The sequence below is a fragment of the Odontesthes bonariensis genome, chromosome 10 (genome assembly GCF_027942865.1).
Source record: "Odontesthes bonariensis isolate fOdoBon6 chromosome 10, fOdoBon6.hap1, whole genome shotgun sequence".
In the NCBI taxonomy this organism is placed as follows: domain Eukaryota; kingdom Metazoa; phylum Chordata; class Actinopteri; order Atheriniformes; family Atherinopsidae; genus Odontesthes; species Odontesthes bonariensis.
This window is the reverse complement of record NC_134515.1, coordinates 28,982,818-29,005,941: the sequence shown is the minus strand read 5'-3', so window position 1 is coordinate 29,005,941 and position 23,124 is coordinate 28,982,818. Positions and strand designations below refer to the sequence as shown.

Genomic DNA, 23,124 nt, shown 5'->3' with positions numbered 1-23,124 from the left:
TATCTGCAATGGCATTTATTTTGATGCAGGCCTTGGGTGTAATGTGGAAATAAATATAGGATTTTCCTATTTTACTTTGCCATGTTGCGTGTACAGATGTCTGCAAAGGTTTGGGCAGTGTTTGATCAAATGTCACTAAAATAAAGCGATGATTGAATGATATTTTAATTAGATACTAAATAACCGTTGTCTCTGTAAACTGGTTTATCAATTTTGAAGCTTTTATTTCTCAGTGGTTCTGGAGACTTCCATTTTTTGGGATACAGACCAACTTGTTTCACTTGCAAACAAACTGTAAAAACAACGTATACGGGTACACAATTAATTGAGCATTATTCATTAAAGAACATGTGTCCCATGTGTCATTATATAACAGCCAGATAATGTTGCTATTAGGCAAAGCAATGATGTTTCAGAGTGGATATTTTGAAGCGATATGAGACACTATGTAAAAATGTGTAAATTATGGTTGGGTTTTTTTTGGAGCAACTAAACCCTAATATGGTGAAGTGGAAAGTTACAAATAAGGCAAGACTGAGTTCTGCAGTCACCAAGATGTGGGCTGAATCTGTCTGTTTGATGAATGTGGACTTTGATCATGAAGCTGCCTTCCATTTGAAAGCATTTCTCTCTTGGCTCCTTTAAAGTATAACAAATTCTCTCCATGGGGAATATTTAGAGTATGTTCCTCTATCTACTTGCTGTAGTCTGAGACCTCCTCGGTGAGGCCCCTGTGTCAACTGTCAACTTGCCTATTCCAGGTGAGTCACAAAGCTGTATCACAGTTATCCCAACAGAGAAATCCCAGGCTTATCAAAGTTTCCGCTCTGATTTCTAAACATCTCTAACCTCTCACGTTTGTCCTGGAACCCCCAGCTTGGGAAGCGTTGGTAAAATTGAGGCTCAAGCTTTTGATATCCATGAGTGACACTGACTCTCTTAGTTGAGGCTCAGCAGCAAAGTGAAACGGATTACCCAAAATGTCAAATCATCCCAGACTTCATGTTCATTTGGGACCACTATGGGCTACATGTGGGGGATTTGGGAATTAAGCTGGCGTGGGATGGTTTCCGGGTGATGGCTGTTGGAGTGATAGGCCAACACGATGGGCCACATTCAGGTTTAAGTGAACCTAATGGATACAGACCACGCTCTTTAAGCATCAACAGATGCCTGTGTACAGATACATACTCTTCCCCTTTCAATGTATGAACTGAAAACCCTGACTGTGAGTAAACTTTGGGGACATATCTGCATCTCCCAGTTGTTACCTAACATGTTTCTGCACTTTGTTTCTGCTTTAAGATCTCCACCAACTACTTTGTGGTGGCTGCAGTTTGCCGGTTTGTTATCAGAATTACTTAAAACATTATGGATGGACTTGAACAAAAAATTAACCAGAGGTGAGAAATGGCCCAACTTGGAAATTATTTACTTTTACGGTTGAGCTGGATTCAGGTTTCCTTTCGTCAGCGTTGGCATTGTTAAAACTGTTTGTATCACTCTGTGGTCCCTTTGTCTCTTTCTGTGATCAATTTGTGTTGCTTTGTAGTCATTTTTTGTAATGTTGCTCATCTTTCTGTAGCGCTTTATTGTTCCTCTTTTTGATTCTGCGTCGCATCCATTTATCTCATGTGGTTGTTTTGTCCCTTTTATTTGTTATTCCAAGTGTGTTGGAGGGTTTCTTTTTCTTGTTTTTATGTTGCCCTTTTCTGTAATCTCTTAATTTTGTCAATCTCTTGTGCTTTTTTGTTTTGTTCTCATTTTGCACATTGTAATAGTTTTGCCTGCCAATCTTTATTTTACATTTCCTTGAGGTTGTTGTGTCCCTTTGCGGTCACTTTACATCTAATTGTGGTCTGTATCATCATGCACCTGCAGTTGAGCATCTCTATATGATTCTTATCCTTTTTGTGGTGGCTTTGCATCAACAACTTTGTCATCTACTTAGTGACATATCGCAGGAGGCCAGCAAAAAGTTGATGGTGTTTGTTTGACAACCTTGATTCAATATTCTTATCTAATACAAAGTGATAGTCATCTCAGTTATCCAATTAAAATGAAAAACAGAAAATGTTAAGGTTTCTATTTTACACCAATGTGTCAAGTGTCTGACTGTAATAAATATGCAGGTTGAACATATTTCCCTGTAGAACCAAATTTTGTGGTTAAATGTACACGCCAACTTCCTGATTCTGGGTTTGTGATCCACGCTGTATTTGTGAGGGTCACCAAGAGCAGCAGTCATACAGATGAAAACATGTAATTGATCTACAACACAAGTGCATGAATAAAGATTTATGAAAGAAGTGAAGAGAATTGAACAATCCAGGTCTCCATCACATAAAGCTGCAAAGATGGTTTCACATGTCAGGGAGCGGCTGTGGCACTAACAGAGGACCAAAAAGAGGTAGCGAAGTTCACTTCTCTTTTTAAGCATGGTATAAAATGCAGACCTACAGCAGATTTGCATCTAAAGATCAGATAGTTGTGGAAATGCACATTGCTCGTCTATGAGACTACCAGGAGGAAAGAAAAGAAATAGTAATAATCTTTGCAAGCCCACAATAACATGCAGAAGAAAATCTTTCATCTGGACACATTACAAGACACATTTGTTGTCAAATCATTATGGATATTTTGGGAAACTGGGTTCATATGTTCACTATGATGGAGAATTCTATCTTAACCACATTTATACCGAGCAATGCAAAATAAACTGAAGTGGCTGTTTTCTACAAAACAAAAAAGGAAACACACAAAGAGAAACACTCAATAAGATCATTTATGTTATTGTACAATCTGCATTTTTTTTTTTTTTTAAACAAACAATAATAATAATTAAAAAAAAAAAAGATTAGTAAGATGTACAGTATTCAAATGATCATCTCCGGTGTGAACTGACGAGTCGAGTCCACCCAGAGCTCCAGTGATGGAAGAGGGAGGAGGGCGAGGGCCTGGAATGACTTTAATGGATGAGTTTGTGTGCGTAGGTATGTGTGTGCATCTATGTCTAAATGTATCTGCTTTTGTCTTCTGCTGTGTGTGTGTGCTGGCAGGAGGTGGAATGTCATATGGTGGGTGACGGGGGTAGGTGGGGGGAGTGAAAGCTAAACAGAAAGACAGGAAATTGGGGAAAGAAGAGAGGAAGAAAGAGGCAAAAGTAGCAGAAGCTCAGTTGCTGTAGATCTGGCCCTCAGGCGGCTGGGGAAGCTTCATGTTTTCCTTGCAGGTCATGAGCCTTCGCAGCTCCAGCAGCACCATCCGGATACTGTAGGAGTTCTGCCACTTGGCCAGCGCAGTCACTGCGTGCATGTCAACCTTTAGGGCAGAGGGACACACAGATGGATGTTGGGTTATTCCCTGTGAGCTCATAATCTCACGTTTAGTGCATTTGGACAACTTCTGTACAAGAAAAACAATAGAAATAGTCTTTTGTGTTTTTAAAAAAGCACCTAAATGCTTTTAGAGTTAGTCAAGCTTAATTTCAGCCCAAATCTGACTTCAGTTATCTAACATTTTGCCATCTTTAACCTAAAGCTAATTTGGTTTACAGGAACCTGTTTATCTGGACCGACCAGTCTAGAGAACAAACATGTCATGCAAAGAAAGCAAACCCTTTTCTTTTTTTAACACATGCTGCTCTAATGTAGGCCAACATGACTAGTATATACGTCCAAGTAATGCATATACTCTTCAAAACAAGAAAATCAAACTTGGGTTATCTTGCTGGAACCTTAACCTGTTTGGAAGATGTACATACCACACCGTTAGATGTGTGCACGCCATTCAAGTTTATCTTCGTCACAAATCTGACAAACGGTGGCGACTCTGGGTAACCTGGCCCACATTCCACCTTCAGATTGTACATCCTGTTTTCATAGCTCGTCTGTGGGCAGAGAGGTGAGAGGGCAGTGAACCAAATATCAAATCATGGCACACAGTGGTCATTAGATGCAATAATACCAAGAGGAAATACATGGGGGATTAAAAAAATAATAATAATAATAAAATCAACCCAATTGCAGGTGTTTTTAGTTGATTACATAGAAATTGTTAATATGTTGGTTTAAGTTCTTGAAGAGAAGAGACATTTGTCCACAGAAAGTGAGAAAATCTTTTGAAGAAAGGCAGTGTGTGTTCATTGTCATCACATGCAGGGCGTGATCTGCTGACTGACACGATAAACTTGAGCCCTTTCAGTCACATAACAGTCCATTAACCTATTGGCTTAGCCTCTTAAAGGCTTACAGCACCGCTCTTGTTGAAGCGTTAAAATGGCACCACTAACCCGGGGAGGGCCAAGGATCACCCCTCTCCACCGTGTTAAAGTCATGTCCTCGTCATCCTCCAGACCCCAGCTCACTGTTCCATCTCCCACACCTTTCTGACCTTCTTCCAACTCCTCCAGGAGCCGGAAATTGCGAGGGACTTTAACGCCTGTTTTTGGACAAACAACACAAACGTGAAGTCACTCTCACACAGCCACACCTTAAGACACAGGGAGTGTAATCAGTTGTCATCAAAATAAAAGATAAATAAATAAAAAAGTCAGTTTGGAAAATCATTTAGAGGAGCAGTGACTTGCAATGATGAAGCTATGAGTCTTTCAGACGCACGCACGCACTCTCCCTCTCTCTACAAGAGGGCGTGAAGAAACGCCTTTGTTCAGCAGCTTTTTAAGCAGCTAATGGCAGGTGTTACTCGTGTCCTCTGGCTGTGACGATGCTGCATCATTTGGCCTCTGCAGTGGGGAAAAAAAAAAAAAGGCCCTCCAAACTAACACAGCCACACTTCCAGCTGGCGCAGCGATCCACCTCACCGGCATCCCCAGACCTCCCTGTCATTTCCCCTGATTAACTGGGAGTCAGAGCCGCAGAAAACGTACAGTCATTGTTGACGTTAAACAGCCATGCAGGAAGTCTGAACGCGAGCAAACGAGCAGCTGCTGAAAACGTCTGAAAAACGCCAGCGTTTTTCCTTTTTTTTACATTTTATTTTTACAGCCTCTGTAAATAACCCAATAATGCAAATAAGCTAACATTATAGCAGGGGTGGCGATGTTGTGGTTCACCAGCGACACCATTCTGAATTACATGTTTAAATGAAAGCCGACAAGTTAAACCGTGTCCTGTTTTTGTGAATGACTGGAGCTAAATGGCCCCACGCCCATTAAACTGCGCGAAATTCTGTCGCCTGTTATGCAGCATCTCGTTGTCTTTTTTTTTTTCTTTTTTTTTTTTACTTAACTTGCGTTAGCTTAGCTGACGGTGTCGCTTCCTATTCATTCTCTCCAGTTCTGCTTTTGCTTCTACCTTTTCATAAAGCAAGCGCGTCGCAATAAAAATAATATCAGTGTTAAACTTAATCACCATATCACAAAAAATCCCCGATTCGCTTATTGAATAGCAGTTTCTACAGCTGATTAATATGTCTCAAACATTTACCTGATCCGGCGGCGACCGCCATCTTGTCGCTACACAGCGGGAGCGCGCACGTTCTTTTTTTTGGGTCGTTGTGGCCAGCGCTGCGTGCGCGAGGAGGAACGCAAAGCATCGCTCCCTTTGTTGCGTCCCAAAAACAGCAATACATGTCTATTCGAAGTAGAACTGAGAGAAGCAGTTGCTGCACATGACGAACTGTTCATAGCTGTAACAAACATGTTGAATTGTGAGGCGTATAGATACAAGTCTTGTTTAACTAAATTTCAGCTCCGTTTATTTGTCGAAATGAACTGGATGGAATGATACTCTTTTAGTCCCCACAGGGAAATTATAGTGGTGCAGTATAAAAAGAAAATAATAAAAACATTTGTCATTGTAAACAGTCATTATGCAGGGCTATTGGTGTGGGCGGAATGACCTCCTGTATGACCTTTGTTGCAGCAGAGCTGAGGGAGCCTCTGACTGAACACACTCCATTGTTTAACTGGTATGCTGTATACAGAATTTGCAGTGTTGTCCGGGACATTTAGCAGCTTGTGACGCATTCTTCTTTGCACAATCAGCTCTAGGGATTCCAGAGTAGTCCCCAGCACAGAAGAGGCTTTCTTTATCAGTTTGTTCTGTTTCTTTAAGTTACCGACTCTGATACTGTGGTCCAACTGATGAGTGTAAAGTTGGTTAGCAACATTTTTTTAATGAGAATTTTAGAAGGGGACATTTGATATAGGTTTATAACTGCGTTAGATTTAATCGAATTTAATATGAAAGTTTTAGTTAATGGAAAAACATCCTTAAACAGTCTGAAAGGGACAGGGTCTAAAGCCCTTCACATATGCACTGCCTTCCATTAATCTGATGCCAACTGAAGGTGTCATGAGTGAATTACCCCCATGGTGCTTTTCCGTGACATTTTGAGATGTAAATATGACCCAGATCTATGCATATCTCTTTCAACCTGGCACAAGTGTGCACTGCTGCAGTCACATTAACAGACAAGTCATGCACAGTAGAAGTGGTTTGATTTGACACGTGATCCCTGCTCAGAAGAATCACACAAATCCCATCATATATTAATATTTATTGATCAAAATTTTTTAGATGAAGCTTCTGTTGTTAGTTCAGAGAGCTCAACAGGACAGAAACTATCTCAACAAATATAAATTCTACAGTCACTTCTGAAACTAATAATAATAATGTATTTTATTTATAAAGCACTTTACATCAACTTAATGACCTCAGAGTGCTACAAACTAGCATTTAAAAAACAAAACAAATAAACAAACAAAAATAATTTTAAGATAAAGTTTCAGTTAAGCTAAAGGCTTTTCTAAAAATGTGGGACAGAAAGGAAATCTTGAATTCAATCCTGTACTGGGCAGGAAGCCAATGGAGGGATTTGAGGATGGGTGTGATGTGGTGGTACTTCCGCACCCCCATCAGGATCCTGGCAGCACAGTTCTGGATATAGGCAAGGCAAGGCAAGGCATCTTTATTTATATAGCGCATTTCATACCACAGGCAACTCAATGTGCTTTACATAAAGACAAGGTATTTAAAAGAACAGCATAAAGCAGCATAAAAACAAGCAATTTAAAGAAAAAAATTAAAAATAGAATAAAAATTAAAGCAATCAAAAAAGAGGGGAAAAAAAATATAAACTCAACCATTACCGAAAGAGAAATGTTTTTAACCTGGATTTAAAAGTGCTTACAGTTGGCTGATTTCAGTTCTGCTGGTAGTTTGTTCCAGTTGTGTGCACCATAACAGCTAAAAGCTGCTTCACCGTGTCTAGTTTGAACTCTGGGCTCCACTATCTGACCTGAGTCAGCAGATCTCAGAGCTCTAATGGGTTTATACTCTGCTAGCATGTCATTCATGTAGTCTGGACCTAAACCATTCCATGATTTGTAGACGAGCAGCAGAACTTTAAAATCTATTCTGTATCTGACCGGGAGCCAATGTAAAGACTTGAGAACTGGGGTGATGTGATGTGATCTCTTTGTTCTGGTTAAAACTCGGGCTGCAGCGTTCTGAATGAGCTGCAGCTGTTTGAGACTCTTTTGGGGGAGTCCAGTCAGAAGACCGTTACAGTAGTCAAGTCTGTTGGAGATGAAAGCATGAATCAGCTTCTCCTGAACTGTTTGGGACATGAAACCCTTCATTCTGGATATGTTCTTAAGTTGATAAAAGGCTGTTTTGGTGACTGATTTGATATGATTGTTGAAGGTCAGGTCTGAGTCTATCAGCACGCCGAGGTTCCGGACTTGGTCTTTAGTTTCTAGAGACAGTGACTCAAGATGTTTACTGACAGCAAACCTCTTCTCTTTGTTGCCAAACACAATGACCTCAGTTTTTTCTTGATTTAACTGAAGGAAATTTTGGTTCATCCACTTTTTGACTTGCTCTAAGCAGTCGCACAATGACTCTATAGGACTGCAGTCATCTGGAGACAGTGCGAGATATATCTGTGTGTCATCTGCATAGCTGTGGTAGTTGACTTTAGAGTTCTTCAGAATTTGACCCAGAGGCAGCATTTATAGGGTGAACAGAAGGGGTCCAAGAACTGCAGCTGCTGGATATTCTTGCTGGGGATCCCGATGAGGAGTGCATTGCAGTAGTCCAGCCTGGAGGAGACAAAGGCGTGGACAAGTTTTTTGGAATCAGGGAGAGTGAGTATGGGGCGGACTTTGGCAATGTTTCTGAGGTTGGTGATAGTCACAGTAATAGAAAGGATGCCATGAATTTCCCGCCCCAGTGGCCCTAAATTTGATTGGGCGGGTACAGAAAACGGATGGATGGATGGCTGTAAATAGTATGTTCCAACTAATGTTTTTATATCCGATTATCATCCATTAATTTATTTACCCAATGTCAGAAGTTGGATCGTTCAGGCAGAGAAAGATGACATCGAGTAAAAAGAACATGTAGCTGATATTTCTAAGCAAACAAACAAAAAAAGACAAAAAAAACCACAGATAGCTGTTTATTAGTTTATTTATAAATACAGTTTAATATATACATTGTAAGCCTCCTAAATGGAAGACAACAAAAAGGCATCAAGGCATTATTCTGATATCTAAACTCCATCACCACCAGCAAACATTACCAATGACAAACATCCATGTGGGTCTTGCCTCAGAAATAGTGGGAGTCACATTAAGGGCAATTTCAGTAAGTTAATAAACTGTTTTCCTACGCTGTTGGCGAGATTTGCTGTAAATCAATAGGGGAAGCATAAGGCAATTTAATTAAAAGTCCAAGGATCATTACATGAGTGATTTTTAACCCAGCACGTCAAAACGTACCACAACAACTGCCCTCACTGTCTTCACAAAAATTGTGGGAAAATGTTTAGTTAACCCCTCACGATCACAAAATAGCTTTTAAAGCTACCAATAAAAGCTCAGTGTATCAAAGCAGAAAAGCCAAACACAGTTAAAAATCACAAATTCTACCGTAATAACAAGGGGCAGAGTTTAACCATGCCGATTTATGGCTGCAATACAACTGATGGCGCCTAAGTTAATTGACTGCTTTGACTGACACAATCTGACATTGCTGAGTGATTACATATGAAAATTCTCTTGAAAAAAAAAAAATATACCCTTTACCTTACAAATTGAGTGTACTTTTCCTATAAGCTCTCATTAAACAATTTAAACCGTTCTAATCCATTCTGGAAAATAAATGTATCTGTGTTAGATCTATGACCAGAGAAACCACCACAACACCCACAAATAGCACTTAAAACAAGTTAATATGGTTTGGTTTCTCGGAGCTCATCAAATATCTTCAATGCAAAGTTGTCAGTTTTGCCAATCTCTCGAACTAATTAACGTGTGTCATGTCCTGTATTTTCTTCAATTATCATATAGCTATTGTTCCATGTTGGTGATAAACAAAAGCAAAAAAAAAAAAACATCCATAAAAATTTTCTTCATCTTTCTGAGATAACACAAAGCAATTTACTGAAGCGCCAAAACATCCAGCAGCGCAAAGACCAAAATTCCTTATTTCAAAATGCACCTAAACAACACTTTTCCTAATGCTGAACAAGAAGAGCTACATGAGAAGAACCTCCACAGATTGTGTGTGGCGGCCACACATAACACCATCCGTTTACCAGCTTATATAACACCACCAAGCACACACTAAACTGCCTCTCACAATACTCTACAAGCACTATGCAATCTGCAGTGTAGACCTATTGACCAGCTGTTGACCTATGGTGAATAACCGTACATGATCAAGTATGAAGGATTCAAAAACTGGAACATTACATCACATAAAACTGAACTTTGGCTGTAAAACTAACTATTACCATCATTGCACTGTTAACTTTAAAACACCAGAAGCGTAAGCCTTTAATCTGGTCAAGCCAACTAAACAGCCTTGGTTCGCTTCTCCGGTTTAAACCTGAAACCCTGTGCCAGGATTTCTTTGGAATGAAGATAGCATTTTGGTGGTTCAAACCTGGGACCATTTGGTCAAAGTTGGGGTCCTTTGTTGAACAGTCTCTTCTATTAAGTGTCTGCTTTACGCAAAGGAACGCTGGTGACCCAGTGTATGGTTTGCACAAGCCGACATGCTGCATGCATGCTCGCACGCATTCTTACATCTCTGCAAGGGACACCTTAATAAGTCAAATCAATTCTAACATGCAGTTTTACTAAGCAGCTATTTTTTTTAGCTCCAGTTATCGAACTTAGCATATATGTGTAAACTATTAGAAAAAGAAAGGCATTTAACCTAACCAGATGAGTTAAGACATATATATATTTAAGGGCCTCTTATTACACTGCATAGTTACTAGCTGTACAATACATTTACAAATTACTAACAAAAGCATTTCTTTTTTTTTTTTTTTTTTTATTAAAAAGCCTTCAGCCAATTAATCCCATCTATAGGAGTGAGGACATTTCTTTTTCAGCAGCTTTCACTGAAGCCCTTAAAACATCACGAAGTCTGCTCGTCACAGATACCACGAAGCTGGCAGCCCCTTCTCATAAGAACAAAGAAATAGCAATGTTACACACAGCTGGCACATAACTTTGGAGCATCTGTGTGTGATCAAAGGAGACACAAGGCCAAGAATGACAGAATCACCACTGCAAAACGAAACAAGAGACACACGAGTACTGCATCTGCGGTGTGTAAGGCAGCTTGACAAAACAGCTAGTATAAAGTAGAAGTGCTTCTCACAAAGGACACATGATGGTCTGAAGAGACTGCTCAATGGCGTCGGATGCAACGGCGATATGAATGTGTATGCGCCCAGATGTTCTAATGGCCGAGCATCGATGCCGGCACAGATATTATGCCAAAATGACAAATTTAAATCCGTATTATCAAATTATTTATCGATTCATTCTTCATGATTTAGTGCCGATTCTTCCGGTTTTCAACCATCTCAGATTGACTTACCCATGATGACACTATTAAATATGGCTGCGATTTAGAGACAAACATGGGAATTTGCTCATTTTGAGGAACAAAAATCTCATTTTTAAACATAAATTCTCATCGCCTACCTTATAAAAGTATAAAAAGGGGTGCAGAGCTGTGCCCAAATGTGCAATTAGACAATAAAAATGTAACAGTTATCAATCTGTTTGATCTTGAGCTATCAACACTGGTAAAGCATCCAAACATCCCTATATCCCTACTATTATTCATGGCCTTAATCCAATTTTATTACTTGTATGTCGAGAACACTCTTTACTGCTATTTCGGATCTTTGTTTAAAAGTGATTGCAAATGCATTAGCAAAAAAACTCAAAAAGTGTTGAGTTGTGTTAGAAATACAAAGGATATATTGCAGTTTGGAAATCTTATCTCCGGGAATAATGAGTTGCGAAAACATTCCATCGACAAAGCCCTCCTTTTGCAAACAGACAAAAAAATGTGCAAGACTTAAAGCTATGGCATCAGAAACTGTTAGTTTTTCATCCTGTGGATTACAGTTTAAGGTGAGACAAAAGAAAGAAAGAAAAAAGAAAAGAAAAAAAAGGAGGGGGGCAAGGAGACCGGACAGAGCCGGAGTCTTCTGAGGTAGGGTGAAGTTAGCCTGCAGAGTTACTTCACTTTTTTAGCCCATTTCAGGTCGTCCGCCCTGGGCTTCTCTCCCGTCACGCCCTGGATGAGATCCTCCAAGTTTCTCCAGAAAGCCAGCTTCTCCAGAGGGTAATTCAGCCAACCTAGAGAGGTGGGGAAGAAAGAAAAGCTCAGTATCAAACTTGCTCCACTCTCATCCCGACAACATCTTTAAAACACTGCAGTGTTATCTGCAATCCCCCGAGGACCGATGGCGAACCTGTGGTGATGCAGAAGTACGTCTCGTGAGGCGAAACGTGATGGATGCGGTGGTGCTTGCGGGGAAGGATGATGTGGCAATCCTGTAGGAACACCACCCAGCGAGGAAGGCCGAAGTACGTGTGCGACCACTTGTGAATCTGGTTGGTAAGAGTCACAAAGATGGCCAATGCAAACAAGAAGCAGTACCAGGGGTAGTTATGGTAGATCTCCGCTGCAGTTAAAGGAAGACAGAAAGAACATTAGTCATCCGTTTGCTGCGCTTTTCTCTCACTGATTATTTCTGAAGCAACAGGTTAGATCAGTTTACAGCATTTTCAAAACTCACCAGGGGAGAGGGTGAGAAAGTTGAAGGCCATGTTTGCTAGAGGGACTATGGTCAGCATGCAGTTGTCACCGTTGGTCTCGATGAAGTCGTGACGGGTGATGGCCGTCGGGTCGATGTGGTGCTCTCTGAACGGACGTATAAAGGCCTGCAGCACAAAAAAATATGAGGTGATTTAGGGGGGTGGGTCCCTTTCCATAAAAGTGTTTTTGGAGTTGAAAAACATACTCTTCCAAAGATTGGCAGATCCACCGATCCCCACGTATCGGCCCCCCAGTGAACCAGTCCTGACGCAAAGTCAGCAGTGAGTATTCCTGCCACTGAAAAGAAGTTGAAGTGCCACAGAATAAGACCGACACAAATACTGACAATATAACACCAAGACAATTCATAGTACTGAATTCAGTGCTTACCAATGCCCAACAAGATGGACCAAAAATGTCCAAAATGGAAATTGGCAAGAAGGTGAATGAAGTTGAAGGCCATGAGAGAGAAGCAGAGGATGACGCTTATCCATTCTTGACATCTTTTGCCTTACGGGAAAAGAAAAAAAAGGACACATGGATAAGGAAGGATCGGGAAACTTTTCTGAGAAGGTTACCAGTAAAGCTACACCTCCAGTCCACATTACCAGAACATAGTATGATGTCATGCAATCCAAAAATAACATGTCTGAAGGTTCATGACCTTATCAAGCTGCTCTTCAAAACACTGACTCCCAGTGAGGCAACATTCCTCTGCTCTGCACATGTTACATGACTGTGATGAAATGATGGGCTTGGAATTCCTGTCTGCATCTTACAATTAAAATTAATCTACCATTTCAATTGCTTTAAAAAAAAAAAGACAAAAGGAAAAGGACTGCTCACCTCACAATCAAATCAGTCAGAAAACCATCTAGTATTTGTACAAAGAGCAGGTGGGCCTTACACTTTGTGAATGCAAATGAATAGTGTGAGTTCTGAATGAAAAATTCTAACATGAGCTCTCGGTGACGCTTTGTTCCTGGAGTTGCAGTCTTTGGGTTGACTTGGGAGCAACCCCGTCAGAAAATGTGACAACAGCTCCATGAGCAGATGAGGCATTTGAGCCTGAAAAACGTGCAGTGGATTCTTCTAACCTCTGCCCGATGTTCGAAATGTCAAAGCAGCGCAGCAACTCCAACACAAACTCCACCAGTCTCACATGATTCCTATTGTGTAACCACAGCATTGTGACAACAAAAAAAAGACCACGACTGCCACTGATCTGATTGTTCGGTGACATTAGATCATAGCAGCTAAAAACAGTCTTGTGCTTTTGATTGCTGAATTAGTTGCCTTTTTGGTTAGTTTTTTGCCAACTAACTAAAGCCTGTCGTTATGTCACACCACTCATGGACACTTGAACCGGCAGAACCAACCCCACAAAAAACAGAGCTGCTGAGAGGATCGACTCACCTGGCGAGTACAAATTGGCCAGTTCTCGGGCACCGGCGTGTTGTGGACCCCATCTGGCCGCACCCCGGCCCGGTCCCTGCGGCTGTGTCGTCTCTGTTGCCACCCCACACCCATTCTCGTTTGCCGTACTCGCCATTTCTCAGCCGTGGGCCCGGCCCCTTCAATACTTCTTCTACTCAGAGCCAGGAACCAACGGAATCGTCAGCTTCTCAGCCCACAGAAAGTGTAACGCTTTCCACCAATCAAATGTAAGTCGCTGAGCGCGACAGCCAATCAACACCGGGGAAGAACGGTTCGAGAAAGATCGGCGAGGCCAATTGGGAGGAGGGTGAGACAGAAGGCTCTGGCCCCACCCCTCGTGTCTCTTGGCCGCCCTGAACGGTAGATGGAGCTGTTGGGATACGAAACAAACCCTTGAAAGAACGGAACAGGTGTGAGCGACATATGTCACCTGGCCGATTTTGTGATACTCCAACCCCAATTTTGGGAATGGTTCACAGCATAAAGTCAGCTGAGACGTTATCTGCAGTGATATTTCACTGCAGATAACGATTAAAAAAGCCCCCCTTCCCAGTATAAATGAAAAGTTAACTTTTTAAGCCAGACAAACATTTCCTTTCTAAATTCAGTAAAAAAAAAAAACATTTATATTTTTTCTATTGTCGCTATACTTGCGTGAGTGACTAATGCTAACAACCTTAACATCACCATTTCTGTGGAACTGCTGAGTCACTTTGTTGCTGCTATTTCTGCCCCGGTTTGAACAGTTTACAGTAGCTCCTCCAGTCGTAAAGCAGCAAACAGGGACTCTTGAGATAAAAATGGCAAAACCTCAACATGAAACCTCTTGATTATTGTAGGCATGGGGTGCATAACTTGTGATGGAATACAAATGAACAAAAATGTAATCAGCAATTTTATTAATGCATTTAGAGGGAATAGAACAAGCACAGGAAGGAACAAAATTTAAATATGAATTATAAACAGAGATGCTTTTTGGACACAAAGTTCTACCCTTCACTAACTTTTGGTTGTAAAACCTTTGGCAACAATGACTGTTTATGGATGTTTCTTGTACTTAGGTTCTCTCACTCTTAAACATCAGTCTTTTGATCCATTCAGTGCGTCTCTTTAAGGATTCAAGGATTCTTTATTGTCATACCAGCGAACATGTACATGTTTATGGTACGAAATTAGATCTCTTGATGCACGACGGAAGCACCACCATGTTTTGGACTGCATTGGATAATGAAAACTCCAAGAGTGTTTTTCAAAGTTAAGGATATGTCCGGATCACGTTCTTCTTAGGTTAAGAGTCCTTCCTTGGATAAGAAGAAAAAAAACACATAAGAGAACTGTCTTAACTCGCGGGCAAAGGTCACAATGATTGGTCCCCTCATCATCCACACACACAGAGCAGTGGAAAAAACTGACGTTACTGTTACATAACTGGTAGCTGTTAACTGGCTCCCTAACAGTGATTAATATTTGCGATTTCTACTTCTCTGCTCTGTGACTAAATACATTACAAAGATAAAAACCCTAATGGTTTAGGGCAGTTATGAATAAAAATAATTTCACAGAACGAAGGCCCGAGTCCTTTGAAGGATCCTTGACATCAGAACAGTCCTCGGAGATCTGATGGAGTGACATCCTAGAAGCGGAAACCGTTAGGGATCCTTCGTTGACTTTTAGAAGGGACCCAGTAGTCAAATGTATCAACTTCTTTAGTCTTCACCTAAGCACTTTTTCTTGACCACACCTTAAAACATCAGGACGTAAAGGTAAGATGGTTGGAGTATTTCCTAAGGATGTAGGAAAAGACAACCATGCTGCACTGAGTATTCAACAAAACTAAATTATTCATATCATGTTAGTAGGTGGGATATTAATTGTTTTGGGTTTTTTTTATTATTAAGGTTGTTTACTTTCAGTGCATACACTTTACATGGTGCTGCTCAGCAGACACTAAACTGACACATGTGCTCGAGTTTTTCTATTCAAACACCTTAAAGCCCAACTCTGCCAGATTTCTTACAAGTAAATGTTGTGTATTTTACTTTTTTATTTGACTCTTTGTCCTAACAGTCCTATGTGTTCACTGTGTGTTGCAACAGCACTGGTTAGTGTTTTGTGTCTATAAAGAAGCTGTTTTTTGTTTTTTTTCATGTCGCTTTACTTGAAGCTTGGAGGCAGAAGTAAACATTTGCATCTGTTTTTCAGAGGAGGCCCGTCGGCAAACTCTTTTCCTGGGACCTCTTAACGTGTAAATCCAGCTAAGGGGGTGGGTGTCTAATACGGGAAGTCGCCATTTTTGGTTACTGTGAACAAAAAAAAAAACGAAAAATGCCTTGAAAAGTAAATCACAAGTGAATGTGTATAAGCGTATGCCTCCTGGGAAAGCAAGGGATGTTTGGATTACCAAACAGAAAAGTGCTTTTGGCCTGAGTTGAAGCAGATCTCAACGTAGGACAAGATGGAGTCTTGATGCTCAACGCTAGGGGGCAGTATGACTTAATGTTTTTGTCATCTGCGCTGGAAGTTTGGTTATGCCTTTCTGTAGTTCTCTGTCCTGAATATAAGTCATAGAGGCAGAGACGTATGCATCCTCCTTAGATCGTGAAGCGCCTTGTAAATGCAACTCTGTGATATTGACCTGTAGAGGAAGGTGATTAGATTCAGAACTCCTGTTTTTGTGCTGCCTGTAACTAGAGCTGAAGGCAAAGTTATTAACATTCTGTTTTCACTTGGTCTCGTGAAACTCTCCTATTAAGTAGGCTACATGTGGCACAAAGACCTGTTTTTTTTTTTGTTTTTTTTGTTTTTTTTTGGGGGGGGGGTATTTACAATCAAGGCATATCACTGTGTCGTGTTCTAAGTGACACAGCTATGCCTGGGACTATTGTGGCTATTTATTTAAATGCCATGCTGTGGGAGAAAATTGACAATCACAGAAATCTTTGAAGACTCTTATTTGTAATAATTTCAGACATGAACTAGACAGACTGAATTTCACAGAACACCCACTCTGACCTTTATACAGTATTGGAGTGAGGCATCGCTTGCTGAGCTCCGTCACACCACAGCAGAGACGTTTCGTGGTTTCACGCAGCTTGTGGAAGTTGTGGGGTCCCAGCTCTGTAGGGCTGCTTTCATGAGTGTCACTGTTACAAGATTATTACGTATGAAGTGAAAATGGTAAACATGTTGTCGCGAAATTTTTCCATTACTGTGGAATTCATGAGATGTGCCGGAACGGCAGAGGGCGCGCGTTCAGCACGCACCAAGGAGCCTTAACCCAGAACCATGTTTTATGACCACCGCGATGATGTTGGTTCATATTTTCACTTTTTATTTGCGTTTCACTCCAGTTTCATTTTACAGTAAACCAGTTCAACCCTGTAAGGCTACGGGACGTTGTTTTTCATCCTGCTGCTGTAGCTGTAGGACAACTTTGTTGTTTTTTTATTTTTGGTATATATTTATTTATTTATTTATTATTTAGCCTACAATACCATACACGTCTTTTTGAGAAAAAAGGCGGGGGAGAAATGCTCGAGTTCAATCTTTTAGTGTGTTGGAAATAGTTGAATGTGGGGAAGGTCTTCTGGAGGGGAACAGGTTGTACGGTCGGCCCCGCGCTGCACGTGACACACCTGCCCAGAGAGGTTTAACCCCGCCCCCGTGTTCTTAATAAAACCCCCCGAGACAGGAAGATCTGTCAATTCCTCCCAATCCATGAGCTCTTGCGAAGCAGTTGCTGCGTGTTACCACAGGCAGTGACACAGGAGATTTAAACTCAACACATTCCGACCCGTTTCACAACTCAACCAGCTGAACCTCAAGCACTCAGGGCGTCTCACCTCAGCCCTGCAATCCGGCGGGTGTTAAGATCCATGGAAGTGGCCGGCTTGTACGAGGAGGGCAGCTTTGCTATCCACAACAGAGACAGCATTATCAGTCCCATCGGCGGCAACTCTTATTGGAGGCTCGGCGACTCGATGACGGAGCTGGGCATCGAAGAGCGGGAGAGAGCGATCGACTTCAGCGTTTACCTGGATTCAGCTTTGCACTGTCCGCAGCTGGCGCCGCAGACTCAGCAGCAGGGGGACGTTTTCTCCGATTTTCTGGCGGAGAGCAAGATCAAAAGAGTCGCAGCTTTGCAGAACTACAAGAACTACTCGTTGCTCAACGAGCTGGAGACGAGCCAGTGCGACAACTTGAGGGACCCCAGGGAGCCCTACGCGCTGGGTTACACCGAGCTGCAGGAGACCCGTGTGGACAGCGTGCTCAGCCCTGAACTCGCCGGGATCCGCTACAGAGCTGCTGCCGCCGCCGCTGCTGCTGCTGCTGCCGCTGCGGAGAGAGACGACAGTCAAGAAGACACAAAAATGGAGAACGGGTCATCTGGGTTCGACATGAGGTCCTATCTTCATTACCAGTCCACCAGTGGCAGTCTGGGAAACATCTCTAGCGCGTCCTCGACCTGCTCCAGCCCGCCCGGCACACCTACCCCGTCAGGTAAAGGCAGGTCACCGTCGCACGGCGGCAAAACGTCCGGCGGGAAAGCAAAGAAACGCCTGGACAAGGACAGTGAAGAGTACAGACAGAGGCGGGAGAGGAACAACCTCGCCGTGAGGAAGAGCAGGGACAAAGCCAAAATGCGCAACTTGGAGACGCAACACAAAGTGCTGGAACTGGCCGCAGAGAACGATCGTTTACAGAAGCGCGTGGAGCAGCTGTCCAGAGAGCTGGCCACCCTGCGCAACCTGCTCTCTGCCACCGGACAATGTTAGACACCTCCGCTGCTGATGGACTTTAAGAGCAGGAGGTGATCCACTGTGCTGAAAACGGGACGCTTCACAGGTGAAGACAGCGACCACCAGTTTACAAGGACACTTTGAATGGGACTGAACAAGTGGGTGCATGGATTGCGCAACCATTCACGACTCTTCACATGTCACCTTAGCTTTATTCTCTGATGTAATGTTGGTGTATGCAGTATTTCTGTGCAGGTTTTACATACATACCAGTGAATTTCTACATTTTGTGTATCTGCAGCAGTGGCTGTCAAGGGAAGAGTTGTGCTGCAGTGAAATGATGCAACTCTTTGTAATAGTGTTGGCAATGAATGAAATAAGTCTAATAATTTAATATTCAGAGGTGAAATGCTTTAATTGTACTTGATATTTTATTGAATTAAATAGATTTATACTTTGTTTAAACAATTTCACTTGTTTTTTCTTCATTTCCCTCCTTTTGAAGCAGGTGCAGACAGATATGGGCGTTATTCTTGCCTTATATTCACAGTCATCGTATGCAGTGTGTTACCATATTTTTCAGAAACAACATATTGCAGATAAGGAATCAGCACAGCAACGAGGCAAATTAGCACTCTTTAAATTCAGGTCACTTTGGTAAAATAAACAAAACACACTGCAGGAATTTGATCGTTTCATATCAGAACTGAAGGATTGAAATAAATTAGTCAGGCTACAGATATTTCAACATTGTCACTGATCACAGTTTATTTATTTCCATGATTTTATTGTGTGTCCAAATAGAAAAAAAAATGGCATCCAGGTTTCAGCAGTCCAGTTACACAATTATAGAAATTTCTTCTTTTTTTTAAAAAAAAAAGAGGGAATCAAATTGTTTATACCAAAACAAGAGCAAGAAGCAGACTCCTCACACCACTATTGAGTTAGTCTGAACACCAACCCAAATTTCGCCAGCGTGTTTACTTAATGAGGAGACACAAAGTCCTCAGATCCTGAAATAAACCCAACCAATTTTATGGTGAAATGATACTGCTGAGAACAGCAAAAAAGACTGCCGCTCTGCACGCAGCACTGAAATGTTAGCTTTATCTTTAGCACAGGGCTCTGTCAATAGTCTGCTGGGTCCACTGGCCCGGAGAGGGGTTCAAGGTTGCACTGAAAATTAATCAGCAACTAACCTCATCACACTACTGAGGTCACGCTCGAACAGCCGACGCCTGGCTGGGAGTGAGCACAGGCGAGACGTGTGTTAATCCTTAGTAAACCTTGTTTAACCGTCAAGTGGAAAACCGCCAGCAGAAAATTCACCAGTTCAACATAGGAGTGACAAAGTGTGTTACACCAGACACAATAGATAAGTAGACAAATGGTTTCGCAGTGGAATTTACCAAGCCCTCGGACTGCGTATCACTGTGTGAGCTGCATGAATCGTATCTGTCACGAGCAAGCAAACTCCAGACAGAGGAGATAAACCAAGCGAACATGGTGTGATTTGCAGGTGATGGTTACAATTCGGGGTGGGGAAATATTTTTCCAAGTCAGGCATCACAGGCTTACCACAATGTCAGTGAAAAGTCACGTTATGCTCCTTTTAATGATGCATGGAAACAGTGTTATGCTGTTTGTGCTGTGAGGGATGACATTTTGGATGTTTCAACACTCTCAATGATGAAGTGTTTAGTTTTAAACAGTTGTGCAACATCCTCCCTTTCCAACACATCACCACCAAAAGAATGCTACACCCACATTTAACTAAGACATTTTTATCCTCTGTGAGCATGGCAATAGATGTAAGAATTTGTGGCCTGGCTTTAGGCTTACTGGGTGCAAAATGTAGCAAATATTTTGTGTCATTTTTAGCAGTCTTCAAAAATAGATTTGAGAAATTTACACAATCACATGTAGTGTTTTGGAAAAACATTCCATTGCGCAGCTCCTGCGCTCGCAGTCCTCCTCGACGCTGTCAGTGTTGGCTCAGATTCATTCAAACATTCTGCGCATTCAAACATTCTTTCTTCGATGACCCCTCGTTTCCTATTGGACCCACATGTGGTCCCTCTCCACTCCTGGCTCACACACTGACAGGCCAGAGGGAAATTCCCACACAGGATGACCTCTTTTCTTCAGAGTTTAGTCCAGCCCCTTTTCCACAACTTACTGGCAATGGGCTGTGTCTGTCGGTAAACTCCTCGTTGCATCAGAGTCCCTCCAAATGGTCTGCGAAAAACTCCTCCGATAAAGCAACGCAAACGCACACGCTGAAACACGCATACCTGTCATCCGATTGTCCATGTTGTACTAGTTGTGAAATGGAAGAAACTTTTCTGACTATGAGTCATGTTAATATGTTTGGAATTGTTCCTCAAAAACACTAAATACACTGTTTGGGTTGTTCAGGAACGCAGTGTCCAAATAAATGCCATCTAACCCTTAACTGACTATATTGGATATGTATTTCCAGTCATTTTTAAACAAAAAAAATGTCAAACCTTGGCTCCTTCCAGCTTCACAAATATGAAGATTTAGTGTTTCTAAATAATGTTACGCTGAATAGAAACTGAATGTTTTTGATTTTTTGATGACAGAAGATTTGCTTCAAACTCTGTGAAAAACACAGAAAAAAAAACAAAACGACCCATTAAAAAGTAATCAACAGATTAATCTATATGATGCTTTGTTATGTGCTGTGCCAGGATGGTGCTTTGCAATATTTCACTGTTTGACAGATGTGGAAAGGGCAATTGCCTCATGTTACCCGTCATGATTAACTTTGTTATTCAGTTACAAAACACATCGCAACACCTGTCGATGATAACATGGTACAAATGTACTATTTTCTGTTAGTTATGTTGATATATTTGGAGTAAAACTGTAGATTGGTGACAAATTAAAGGAGGATCCTGAACCCTTGACCCATACAGTTAGAGGATCTCTCTGGTATGATGGATGGCATTGTTGCTGGTATGGTTTGGATCCACTATGAAACGATCGCTCTCATCGTGCGGTGTAACATTTCCAACCGGTTATACAGCAGTCTCTTGCACAATGACAATGCCACCGTCCACTCTTACTGTTTTATTTTTCATTGCTACAGAAGTCATGTCCACATATATTATTAATCATCAAACATTTAACTCTCAGTTATATTTTCATTGAGAGTGTGTTAACTGACACTTTTCCCAGGTGTTTTATGTCTGATCATTTTTGTCCTTTCACACCACGGACGACCTGCTGGCTTTTTTTTTTTCTTTCCCAGGGTCGTTTGTCCTTTAGTGCCACATATTCAGATGAAATTTTGTCAAGTCATTTGTCATTTAGGAGTCAACTTTTGGATGTTTACGTTTCAAAGTTTGAAAAACGGGTGACCAGTTGTGTTGTTTGCTCCACCTTCCAGGATCCTTCATCTTTGAATCGGTAAGGTTGTGCAGGAAATTTCATAATGTTGCCTCACTGACCAAGCTAAATAACAACTTCCTCTTTTGAGAAGCTTTCCTTTACTCTCAGTTGATCAGTTGAGTCATTTTATAGTCCTGTAAGGAGTATTAGATACTGAACAGAAATGTACGAGCTGAAGATTATTTAAAAGGTGTTTGTTTACATCTTCATGGTTGGAGTTTGACATCATCGTAAAAACAGTTTATCCATTTATAATAGCAGCCTTATTTCTAAAAAAAAGAAAAAGAAAAAAAAGAAAGCGCACAATTTTAATACAAAACAGAATACAATGATGTCCAAATGCTGATCCTGTCAAATTCTGAAACTGAGAAATTAAATTGCCCAAAGTTGGGATCGGGGTATGTTTTCTTCTGGGCTGCATGACCTTCTTTTTTTTATATATCAACACTCGGCTGTGAGCTTAGGAGACTTACTACTGTAGTTTTTGTGGGCAAAATCCTTTCTGTTACTTGCTTGATATAGGAATGAACCACTCCTCGTTGTTCGATACTACTTTGTTGTGTTTTGTATTCTTAAAGCTGTCAGTGTGTTCAGTGGATGACGGGTCTGGACCGCAGCCAGGCCAACTTAGCTCCCTCACTGAGTCAGATGTTTTGATACAATGCTCTTTGGCGTTCTCTTGCTGAAATAAGCAAGGCATTTCTGGGAAAAAAAATTTTTTTGTTGCATTGTAGACTTTTAACTTTTAACTTAAAGGGAAAGTTTGTCTCTTTTGACATGAAGCTGTATGACATCCCATATTAGCAATATCATTTAAGAACATTGACTTGCCCCCCGCTGCGTACTGTGAGCCGAGTTCCAGGCGAGTTTTGGCGCTGACGAAGGTAGTCCGGCTTGTTGGCTGGGGCTAAACAAAGAAAGCGTCTTGCTTCTCAAAACAATATGGGTTCAAAAGAGTAATACATTTGCATCACAAAATCGTTGTGCATGAAAAAGTCAGACCTCACATCGCTTGACGCTATTTTTGCCTCCCTTGATATCAATGTGTCCAATGTAAACTGTACAGACCGAAGTGCAGACCGAGCACTCCCCTGCTTCCGAGCAGTAAACACCGTAAAATGTGCCGCTATCGCTAGCTGGCTGGACGCATTGATATCAAGGGAGGCAAAAATAGCGCCAAGCGATGTGAGGTCTGACTTTTTCATGCACAACAATTTTGTGATGCAAATGTATTACTCTTTTGAACGCATATTGTTTTGAGGAGCAAGACCCTTTATTTGTTTAGCCCCAGCCAACTAGCCGGACTACCTTCGTCAGCGCCAAAACTCGCCTGGAACTCGGCTCACAGGACGCAGCGGGGGGCAAGTCAATGTTCTTAAATGATATTGCTAATATGGGATGTTATACAGCTTCATGTCACACAGCTA

General features: G+C 41.5%; 3 protein-coding genes across 3 annotated transcripts; 1 reads left to right on the top strand and 2 right to left on the bottom strand.

Annotated features, from left to right (window-relative positions):
• Positions 1-2,767: 2,767 nt before the first annotated feature.
• On the bottom strand, positions 2,768-5,548 carry ube2v1 (ubiquitin-conjugating enzyme E2 variant 1). The gene is made up of 4 exons (XM_075475174.1): positions 5,448-5,548; positions 4,292-4,440; positions 3,764-3,889; positions 2,768-3,321 (listed from the first exon to the last, which is right to left on the bottom strand). The coding sequence occupies exons 1-4, from the start codon at positions 5,467-5,469 to the stop codon at positions 3,175-3,177; spliced, it is 444 nt and encodes a 147-aa protein (XP_075331289.1). The 5' UTR covers positions 5,470-5,548; the 3' UTR covers positions 2,768-3,174.
• A 5,615-nt stretch (positions 5,549-11,163) lies between these two features.
• On the bottom strand, positions 11,164-13,748 carry peds1 (plasmanylethanolamine desaturase 1). Its single transcript, XM_075475173.1, has 6 exons — positions 13,521-13,748; positions 12,495-12,614; positions 12,310-12,401; positions 12,085-12,229; positions 11,758-11,970; positions 11,164-11,641 (listed from the first exon to the last, which is right to left on the bottom strand). Exons 1-6 carry the CDS (start codon positions 13,654-13,656, stop codon positions 11,520-11,522), a joined length of 828 nt encoding a protein of 275 aa, XP_075331288.1. The 5' UTR covers positions 13,657-13,748; the 3' UTR covers positions 11,164-11,519.
• Positions 13,749-17,237: 3,489 nt separating this feature from the next.
• Positions 17,238-18,748, top strand: cebpb (CCAAT enhancer binding protein beta). Its single transcript, XM_075475172.1, has one exon. The coding sequence runs from the start codon at positions 17,417-17,419 to the stop codon at positions 18,314-18,316; it is 900 nt and encodes a 299-aa protein (XP_075331287.1). The 5' UTR covers positions 17,238-17,416; the 3' UTR covers positions 18,317-18,748.
• Positions 18,749-23,124: the final 4,376 nt, after the last annotated feature.

Bases quoted from the DNA above. Each gene is read 5' to 3' on its own strand.
- ube2v1 (XM_075475174.1), bottom strand. From the start codon at position 5,469: ATGGCGGTCGCCGCCGGATCAG. The intron at 3,890-4,291 runs GTTAGTGGTGCC...CTCTGCCCACAG, and splicing joins TGATCCTTGGCCCTCCCCGG to ACGAGCTATGAAAACAGGAT. The intron at 3,322-3,763 runs GTATGTACATCT...TCTGCCCTAAAG, and splicing joins TGCACACATCTAACGGTGTG to GTTGACATGCACGCAGTGAC.
- peds1 (XM_075475173.1), bottom strand. From the start codon at position 13,656: ATGGCGAGTACGGCAAACGAGAATGGGTGTGGGGTGGCAACAGAGACG. The intron at 12,615-13,520 runs GTGAGTCGATCC...TTTTCCCGTAAG, and splicing joins GGCCAATTTGTACTCGCCAG to GCAAAAGATGTCAAGAATGG. The intron at 11,971-12,084 runs GTGAGTTTTGAA...CTTTAACTGCAG, and splicing joins CTTTCTCACCCTCTCCCCTG to CGGAGATCTACCATAACTAC.
- cebpb (XM_075475172.1), top strand. From the start codon at position 17,417: ATGGAAGTGGCCGGCTTGTACGAGGAGGGCAGCTTTGCTATCCACAAC.